The 10,571-nt window shown below is 37.2% G+C and overlaps 1 protein-coding gene across 1 annotated transcript; it reads left to right on the top strand.

The window, feature by feature from the left end:
• Positions 1-363: 363 nt before the first annotated feature.
• On the top strand, positions 364-10,256 carry LOC133104812 (lysine-rich coiled-coil protein 1-like). The gene is made up of 3 exons (XM_061210641.1): positions 364-466; positions 829-1,004; positions 9,442-10,256. Exon 3 carries the CDS (start codon positions 9,461-9,463, stop codon positions 10,232-10,234), a length of 774 nt encoding a protein of 257 aa, XP_061066624.1. The 5' UTR covers positions 364-466; positions 829-1,004; positions 9,442-9,460; the 3' UTR covers positions 10,235-10,256.
• The last annotated feature ends 315 nt before the right edge of the window (positions 10,257-10,571 follow it).

Here is a 10,571-nt window from a genome sequence, read left to right as displayed (position 1 = left end):
CTGGGATTTTAGCAATTACAAATGTCAGTAGAAGTCAGTAACATATCTGCTATAAGACACGAAGTACTAAGGCTGGATGCCCCAGATCATCTCCATAAAGTCCAGAGTTCTACTGGTGCCCTAATAACTTCTCCTTCAGAATGGTATTTTCTGGACTAAAAAATATATTACCATAGTAAATATCAGAGGCTTACTAAATGTTTTTATACTAAAATTGTCATTCTAATAAGCAAAAAGCCAGTACTTTAGCCTTGCAAGCACTTAGGAAATTAAAATTTGAGATGGTATATGAAATGATATCCAGGTGAAGATTGAAAATATTACCCTAAATGTGTTACCTCCCTTTATTTTATTTATAGATACCACGTTGAATGAGCAAAGACTGAACTTTTTACAGATACCTTTTGTAAAAGGCTTATAAGGAATAGTGCCATAATTTGAATTGCAGTGGGTTTCACGTTATGAGGTAGGTTGAAAATAAAGGGCTTCAAAATTGTTAGTATTTTTTATACTGAAGCTGATACTTTGACTTGAAAGCAAGCAAAACTCTAAAAGTGTTAGTTCAGACTAAATATATTAAAACTCATGAGTGCTATCTTCAAATTCAGAGGTGTAAATTTTGGATCACTTTCTCTAAAATAAACAATATTATTTATTTTTCAAGGGTAAAATACATACTCAAAAAGTTAGCTTTACTTTCAGATTTACAGGAAGCAAAATAAGAAATTGAAGATGCATTGTATGAGTTTTCAGATGATTGATCTATGTTGATGTAATTCTAAACTTTGAATTATTTAATTGTTATAACAAGCTTGTGCTTGGTTTCAGGTGAATGGGAGTGGAGTATTGGACAAAAAATAGATTTTTTAATCTCTGCATCATGGTTTTTAGCTCCTCAGTTGTTGCACAGTCTCACTATTTGGGGAAAGTTCATGCTAAAAAACTGAAGCAATTAATGGATGAATATGATCAAATTTCTCCACCAAGTTCTCAACCTGATAAGGGTAAGGTTCCATTCACCTCTTCATTGATCTCTGCACCATCTGTGATCTTTTGGGATTGGCTTCTTTCACTCTGCATGTCTTCAAGGTTCATCCACGTTGTACCATTTATTAGTATTTCATTCCTTTTTATTGCTGAATAATATTCCATTGTGTGAATTGCCACATTTTATTTATCCATTCATCAGTTGATGATCACTGAGTCATTTCTGCATTTAGCTGTTAGGAATAGTGCTGCTGTGAACATTTTTGTACAAGTTTTTGTGTGGACATAGATTTTCAGTCCTCTTGCGTTGAAACCTAAGAGTGAAATTGCTGGGGTTATGTGGTAACTCTATGCTTCACACTTTGAGGAACGGCCAAACTGTTTTCCAAAGTAGCTGCACATTTTATATTCGCACCAAGAATGAATGAAGTTTCCAGTTTTTCCTCCTTTTTGTCAACACTTACTATTATGTCTTTTTTTTTTTGTATTTTTTTATACAGCAGGTTCTTTTGAGTTATCCATTTTATACATATTAGTGTATATATGTCAATCCCAATCTCCCAATTCCTCACACCACACCCCACCACCACTTTCCCCCCCTTGGTGTCCATATGTTTGTTCTCTACATCTGCATCTGTATTTCTGCCCTGCAAACAGGTTCATCTGTACCATTTTTCTAGGTTCCACATACATGCGTTAATATACGATATTTGTTTTTCTCTTTCTGACTTACTTCACTCTGTATGACAGTCTCTAGATCCATCCATGTCTCTGCAAATGACCCACTTTAGTTCCTTTTTATGGCTGAGTAATACTCCATTGTATATATGTACCACGTCTTCTTTATCCATTCGTCTGTCGATGGGCATTTAGGTTGCTTCCGTGACCTGGCTATTGTAAATAGTGCTGCAATGAACATTGGGGTGCATGTGTCTTTTTGAATAATGATTTTCTCTGGATATATGCCCAGTAGTGGGATTGCTGGATCATATGGTAATTCTATTTTTAGTTTTTAAGGAACCTCCATACTGTTCTCCATAGTGGCTCTATCAATTTACATTCCCACCAACAGTGCAAGAGGGTTTCCTTTTCTCCACACCCTCTCCAGCATTTGTTGTTTGTAGATGTTCTTATGATGCCCATTCTAACTGGTGTGAGGTGATACCTCATTGTAGTTTTGATTTGCATTTCTCTAATAATTAGTGATGTTGAGCAGCTTTTCATGTGCTTCTTGGCCATCTGTATGTCTTCTTTGGAGAAATGTCTATTTAGGTCTTCTGCCCATTTTTTGATTGGGTTGTTTGTTTTTGTTAATATTGAGCTGCATGAGCTGTTTATATATTTTGGAGATTAATCCTTTGTCCGTTGATTCGTTGGCAAATATTTTCTCCCATTCTGAGGGTTGTCTTTTCGTCTTGTTTGTAGTTTCGTTTGCTGTGCAAAAGCTTTTAAGTTTCATTAGGTCCCATTTGTTTATTTTTGTTTTTATTTCCGTTACTCTAGGAGGTGGATCAAAAAAGATCCTGCTGTGATGTATGTCAAAGAGTGTTCTTCCTATGTTTTCCTCTTAGAGTTTTATACTGTCTGGTCTTACATTTAGGTCTCTAATCCATTTTGAGTTTATTTTTGTGTATGGTGTTAGGGAGTGTTCTAATCGCATTCTTTTACATGTAGCTAGCTATCCAGTTTTCACAGCACCACTTACTGAAGAGACTCTCTTTTCTCCATTGTATATCCTTGCCTCCTTTGTCATAGATTAGTTGACCATAGGTGCGTGGGTTTATCTCTGGGCTTTCTATCCTTTTCCATGATCTATATTTCTGTTTTTGTGCCAGTACCATATTGTCTTGATTACTGTAGCTTTGTAGTATAGTCTGAAGTCAGGGAGTTTGATTCCTCCAGCTCCGTTTTTTTCCCTCAAGACTGCTTTGGCTATTCAGGGCCTTTTGTGTCTCCATACAAATTTTAAGATTTTTTGTTCTAGTTCTGTAAAAAATGCCATTGGTAATTTGATAGGGATTGCATTGAATCTGTAGATTGCTTTGGGTAGTATAGTCATTTTCACAATATTGATTCTTCCAATCCAAGAACATGGTATATCTCTCCATCTGTTGGTATCGTCTTGAATTTCTTTCACCAGTGTCTTATACTTTTCTGCATACAGGTCTTTTGTCTCCCTAAGTAGGTTTATTCCTAGGTATTTTATTCTTTTTGTTGCAGTGGTAAATGGGGGTGTTTCCTTAATTTCTCTTTCTGATCTTTCATTGTTAGTGTATAGGAATGCAAGAGATTTCTGTGCATTAATTTTGTATCTGCAACTTTACCAAATTCATTGATTAGCTCTAGTAGTTTTTTGGTGGCATCTTTAGGATGCTCTGTGTATAGTGTCATGTCATCTGCAGGCAGTGACAGTTTTACTTCTTCTTTTGCAATTTGTATTCCTTTTATTTCTTTTTCTTCTCTGATTGCCGTGGCTAGGACTTGCAAAGCTATGTTGAATAATAGTGGCAAGAGTGGACATCCTTGTCTTGTTCCTGATCTTAGAGGAAATGCTTTTAGTTTTTCACCATTGAGAATGATGTTGCTGTGGGTTTGTCATATATGGCCTTTATTATGTTGAGGTAGGTTCCCTCTATGCCCACTCTCTGGAGAGTTTTTATCATAAATGGGTGTTGAATTTTGTCAAAAGCTTTTTCTGATCTATTGAGATGATCATATGGTTTTTCTTCTTCAATTTGTTAATGTGATGTATCACATTGATTGATTTGCGTATATTGAAGAATCCTTGCATCCCTGGGATAAATCCCACTTGATCATGGTGTATGATCCTTTTAATGTGTTGTTGGATCCCGTTTGCTAGTATTTTGTTGAGGATTTTTGCATCTATATTCATCAGTGATATTAGTTTGTAATTTTCTTTTTTTGTAGTATCTTTGTCTGGTTTTGGTATCAGGGTGATGGTGGCCTCATAGAATGAATTTGGGAGTTTTCCTTCCTCTGCAATTTTTTGGAAGAGTTTGAGAAGGATGGGTGTTAGCTCTTCTCTAAATGTTTGATAGAATTCACCTGTGAAGCCATCTGGTCCTGGACTTTTGTTTGTTGGAAGATTTTTAATCACAGTTTCAATTTCATTACTTGTGATTGGTCTGTTCATATTTTCTATTTCTTCCTTGTTCAGTTTTGGAAGGTTATACCTTTCTAAGAATGTGTCCATTTCTTCCAGATTGTCCATTTTATTGGCATAGAGTTGTTTGTAGTAGTCTCTTAGGATGCTTTGTATTTCTGCAGTGTCTGTTGGAACTTCTCCTTTTTCATTTCTAATTTCATTGATTTGAGTCCTCTCCCTCTTTTTCTTGATGAGTCTGGCTAATGGTTTATCAATTTTGTTTATCTTCTCAAAGAACCAGCTTTTTGTTTTATGGATCTTTGCTATTGTTTTCTTTGTTTCTATTTCATTCATTTCTGCTCTGATCTTTATGATTTCTTTCCTTCTACTAACTTCGGGTTTTGTTTGTTCTTCTTTCTCTAGTTCCTTTAGGTGTAAGGTTAGATTGTTTACTTGAGATTTTTATTGTTTCTTGAGGTAGGCTTGTATTGCTATAAACTTCCCTCTTAGAACTGCTTTTGCTGCATCCCATAGGTTTTGGATCGTCATGTTTTCATTGTCATTTGTCTCTAGGTAGTTTTTGATTTCCTCTTTGATTTCTTCAGTGATCTCTTGGTTATTTAGTAACGTATTGTTTAGCCTCCATGTGTTTGTGTTTTTTACGTTTTTTTCCCCCTGTAATTGATTTCTAATCTCATAACATTGTGGTCAGAAAAGATGCTTGATATGATTTCAATTTTCTTAAATTTACTGAGGCTTGATTTGTGACCGAAGATGTGATCTATCCTGGAGAATGATCCGTGCGCACTTGAGAAGAAAGTGTAATCTGCTGTTTTTGGATGGAATGTCCTATAAATATCAATTAAATCTATCTGGTCTATTGTGTCATTTAAAGCTTGTGTTTCCTTATTAATTTTCTGTCTGGATGATCTGTCCATTGGTGTAAGTGAGGTGTTAAAGTCCACCATTATTGTTGTGTTACTGTCAATTTCCTCTTTTTTTTTAAATTTATTTATTTATTTATTTATTTTTGGCTGTGTTGGGTCTTCGTTTCTGTGCGAGGGCTTCCTCTAGTTGCGGCGAGCGGGGGCCACTCTTCATCGCGGTGCACGGGCCTCTCACTGTCACGGCCTCTCTTGTTGCGGAGCACAGGCTCCAGACGCGCAGGCTCAGTAGTTGTGGCTCACAGGCCTAGTTGCTCCACGGCATGTGGGATCTTCCCAGACCAGGGCTCGAACCCGTGTCCCCTGCATTGGCAGGCAGATTCTCAACCACTGTGCCACCAGGGAAGCCCCAATTTCCTCTTTTATAGCTGTTAGCAGTTGCCTTATGTATTGAGGTGCTCCTATGTTGGGTGCATATATATTTATAATTGTTATATCTTCTTCTTGGATTGATGCCTTGATCATTATGTAGTGTCCTTCCTTGTCTCTTGTAACATTCTTTATTTTAAAGTCTATTTTATCTGATATGAGTATTGCTACTCCAGCTTTCTTTTGATTTCCATTTGCATGGAATATCTTTTTCCATCCCCTCACTTTCAATCTGTATGTGTCCCTAGGTCTGAAGTGGGTCTCTTGTAGATAGCATATATATGGGTCTTGTTTTTGTATCCATTCAGCGAGCCTGTGTCTTTTTGTTGGAGCATTTAATCCATTCACGTTTAAGGTAATTATCGATATGTATGTTCCTATTACCATTTTCTTAATTGTTATGGGTTTGCTTTTGTAGGTCCTTCTCTTCTCTTGTGTTTCCCACTTAGAGAAGTTCCTTTATCATTTGTTGTAGAGCTGGTTTGGTGGTGCTGAATTCTCTTAGCTTTTGCTTGTCTGTAAAGCTTTTGATTTCTCCATCAAATCTGAATGAGATCCTTGCTGGGTAGAGTAATCTTGGTTGTAGGTTCTTCCCTTTCATCACTTTCAGTATATCATGCCACTTCCTTCTGGCTTGTAGAGTTTCTGCTGAGAAATCAGCTGTTAACCTTATGGGAGTTCCCTCGTATGTTATTTGTCATTTTTCCCTTGTTGCTTTCAATAATTTTTCTTTGTCTTTAATTTTTGTCAATTTGAATACTGTGTGTCTCAGCATGTTTCTCTTTGGGTTTATCCTGCCTGGGACTCTCTGCGCTTCCTGGACTTGGGTGGCTGTTTCCTTACCCGTGTTAGGGAAGTTTTCAACTATAATCTCTTCAAGTATTTTCTTGGGTCCTTTCTTTCTCTCTTCTCCTTCTGGGACCCCTATAATGCAAACGTTGTTCCGTTCAATGTTGTCCCAGAGGTCTCTTAGGCTGTCTTCATTTCTTTTCATTCTTTTTTCTTTATTCTGTTCTGTGGCAGTGATTTCCACCATTCTGTCTTCCAGGTCACTTATCCGTTCTTCTGCCTCAGTTATTCTGCTATTGATTCCTTCTAGTGTATTTTTAAATTTATTTATTTATTTATTTTTGGCTGTGTTGGGTCTTCGTTTCTGTGCGAGGGCTTTCTCTAGTTGCGGTGAGCGGGGGCCACTCTTCATCGCGGTGCGCGGGCCTCTCACTATCGCGGCCTCTCTTGCTGCGGAGCACAGGCTCCAGACGCGCAGGCTCAGTAATTGTGGCGCACGGGCCCAGCTGCTCCGCGGCATGTGGGATCCTCCCAGACCAGGGCTCGAACCCGCGTCCCCTGCATTGGCAGGCAGACTCTCAACCACTGCACCACCAGGGAAGCCCCTAGTGTATTTTTCATTTCAGTTATTGTATTGTTCATCTCTGTTTGTTTGTTCTTTAATTCTTCTAGGTGTTTGTTCTTTAATTCTTCTAGGTCTTTGTTAAACATTTCTTGCATCTTCTCGATCTTTGCCTCCATTCTTTTTCCGAGGTCCTGGATCATCTTCACTATCATTATTCTGAATTCTTTTTCTGGAAGGTTGCCTATCTCCACTTCATTTAGTTGTTTTTCTGGGGTTTTACCTTGTTCCCTCATCTGGTACAATGTCCTCTGCCTTTTCATTTTGTCTATCTTTCTGTGAATGTGGTTTTCCTTCCACAGGCTGCAGAATCGTAGTTTTTCTTGCTTCTGCTGTCTGCCCTCTGGTGGATGAGGCTATAAGCTTATAGGATAGATGATTGCTACAGGGGCTCTTTCTTGATCTGTGTCTCAACAAGTGGCACCTATCTGTCTTTTTGATTACAGCCATCCTAGCGGCTATGAAGTGAAATCTTTTTATTATAAAACATATTTAAACATATAAGGAGAGAAAACAGTATTATGAACGCTCACGTACCCACCATCCAGTTTTAACAATTATCAACATCTTTTTAATCTTATTAGTGACTTTTAACAGTTTTATTGAGGTATAGTTGACATACAGTAAACTGTATGTATTCCAGGTATACAATTTGATAGGTCTTGAAAGGTGTATATATCCATAAAATGATCACCACAATTAAGATAGTAAACATATCCATACCCACAAAAATGCCACTTATAATCGCTCCCTCCTACTTTTTCCTGCCTCATCCCCAAGCAACCACTGTGTTACTACAGATTAGTTTGCATTTTCAAGAGTTTTATATATATGGAATCATATATTATGTACTCTTTTGTCAGGCTTCTTTCATTCAGCATGATTATTTTGAGATTCATCTATTTCAAGTGTATCAAAAATCTATTCCTTTTTATCATTGATTCCATTCTATAGATATACCACTATTTGATTTATGCGTTCACCTGTTGATCAATATTTGGCTTTTTTTTTTTTTCCTTTCCAGGGCTATTACAAATAACACTGCTATGAACATTCATGTATAAGTCTTTATGTGGACATATACTTCCTTTTCTTTTGGATAAATATCTAGGAGTGGAATAACTGGATCGTATGTTAGGTGTATGTTTAACTTCCTCCGAAACTACCAGACTGTTTTCCAAGTAGTTGTGTCATTTTACATCCCTACCAGCAATGTATGAGAATTCCAATTGTCCCACCTCCTCACCAGTCTCTTTAATTTCAGTCATTCTAGTGACGGTGAGGTAGTACCTTTTTGTGTTTTTAATTGACGTTTACTTGATGACGAATGACATTGAGCATCTTTCATTTGTTTATTGTCCATTTGTGTATATTCTTTTCTGAAGTGTCTGTTCAAATTTTTTTACCCATATTTAATCAATTATTTGTTACATTATTTTGCTCTAGTCAGAATTTTTATACTGTTTGAGTTGAATAAGAGCTAAATTTTCTGACTCACCAAATTAGGCTTCATTTAGACTTTCTTTTTAATCTCAAATTGCCAGTAAAGCTAGCTGATCATTAGTGACTCTAGATTGCTCTCAGACTTGTTCTGTTAATGGAAAGAAATGTTTGTTTCTACGTGGGTTACGCTGCCTCCTAATTTTTGGAAATAAAGTATAACACAAAAATATCTAGCGCATTATCATCTCATAGTGAGTAACTTTTCTGCTAGATTTGTAACGCAGGATTTGAGTTGGGGGGAGAGAAAGAGAAATAGTAGTTGTACTGCCCCCACCCCCCAAAAGAAATTTAAATAAGCAAAGACTAGCATTATCTGCTTTACATTTCTTTTGAAACTTTTCTCTACATAAATCCTAGCCCCTCTCAGCTGTCACCTCCATTTCCTTCCTTAACCCTCCCACCAGCGCTTTAATAGAGAACAAACCAGAAGGCATTCTAGAATGCTTTTTTCACCAATCAGAAGTAACGGAATGAAATCCAAGACCCTGTTCAGAAGATACGCAACTCTTTTCCCTAGTCTTTCCTCATGCCCTATACCTATGATTAGTTTTGTCTCATAGCTGAATTTCTAATTTCCAGCATTCCCAAACCATTTTACAAACATCCTTTTATTATTAAGAAGTCTTACAGTACTCTAGTCAGGTGAGTATATGTGTTCATTTTATTTTGTTTGAGTAAACAGAAGATTTTAAAGATCAAATTACTTCTCTATGGTTTATTACTTTTCTTAGACAACAGTATACAAAAAATTGACTAATCTGAGCTTTAGAAATTGTTTGAACATTCAGATCAGGCCAGTCACCATGGATGTGTAAGTCGTTAATCCCTACATTCCTTACGTTTTTAGCCTTACAAAAGAATTCTATATGTCAGCTCCTTTCTACCCTCTTCATCCCACTTCTGAGAAAGATAAAATTATTTGTGAGTGGCCTAGACAATATTTGACCTTTCTGATGCTCCTTTTTGGCATTTAATGTCATGATGTTTAACCTTCATGCCAAAGTAGGTTTTAATTTGTTTGGGCTTCTTTATTTTGTTTTTTGAGACTCTTTTCAAGAGTAAAGGAAATATTCAGCATAAAATAATATAGTAAGAAGAATTTTCTCCCATCTTCTCTACAGAGAATCCCTTGTCAACCTAATGAAGCATTCAAAGAAGACATCTGACTCTTTTCGAGATGAACTTGAAGATTATATCAAAGTGCAGAAAGCCAGAGGCTTAGAGCCAAAGACTTGTTTCACAAAGAAGAGAGAGGATTATTTGGAAACCTGTGGATACAAAGATGAGATTGATTCTAGACCCAGGTGTAGAATGTTTGATCAAAGACTCCCTTATGAACCCGTCCAGACCTACCGAAGACCATGCAATATTTCACAAGCAATGGAGAAGCGGTTATCTCAGTGGCTACCAGCTCATGACAGCAGGCTGAGACTAGACTCCCTGAGCTACTGTCAATTCACCAGGGACTGTTTCTCAGGAAAACCAGTAGCCCTGAACTTTAGTCAACAAGAGTATAACTGTAGCTCATACAGTGTAGAATCTGGAGTTTACAGGCACCTCTCCTTAGAAAACAGTACCAGTGCCCATCAAGCTAGTTATAAACAGATACATCAGAAGAGAAAAAGACACCCAGAGGAAGGCCGGGAAAAACCAGAAGAGGAGCGGCCCAAGCATAAGAGGAAGAAAGCTTATGAGGAGATAGATTTAGACAAACACAAGAGCATCCAAAGAAACAAAACAGAGGTGGAAACAGTCAGAGTCAGTACAGAAAAGCTTAAGAACCGAAAGGACAAAAAAAGCCGAGATGTAGCCTCTAAGAAAGAGGAACGTAAGCGTAGAAAAGAGAAAAAGGAACAAGGGAAAGAAAGGACAGAAGAGGATGTGCTTTGGGACCAGGCTATCCTTGGATTTTGAAGCTCTTGCATTGGTTCTCCTGAGGTTAAACTGAAAAAATAGTTGAGGAGCTTGGTTTTACAATGTCCATGTTCATATCGCTTTTTTCATGTGAACAGGTACAAAGGCTAAGTGCACAGAAAACATTTAGTGTACTTGCTCTCCAACATGGAAATTACTTTTCCTCTCTTCTAAAATCATTACTACATTTTTCTTATACATAACGTAATTTCCCTTAATGAGGGTGGCTCTGCTTTTATTCATCAAATTGCTATGATGGTGGAAGTATTTTTCCCTTGGGAGGTCATTTATTTTAAATTGGAGGATTAATAGGCTTTACAGAGTCTATTTCTTGATT

This window comes from Eubalaena glacialis, chromosome 14, assembly GCF_028564815.1.
Source record: "Eubalaena glacialis isolate mEubGla1 chromosome 14, mEubGla1.1.hap2.+ XY, whole genome shotgun sequence".
NCBI lineage: Eukaryota > Metazoa > Chordata > Mammalia > Artiodactyla > Balaenidae > Eubalaena > Eubalaena glacialis.
Note: the sequence above shows the minus strand (reverse complement) of the source record. Positions and strands in the feature narration are given on the sequence as shown.

Coding starts and splice junctions, on each gene's coding strand:
- LOC133104812 (XM_061210641.1), top strand. CDS start 9,461: ATGAAGCATTCAAAGAAGACATCTGACTCTTTTCGAGATGAACTTGAA.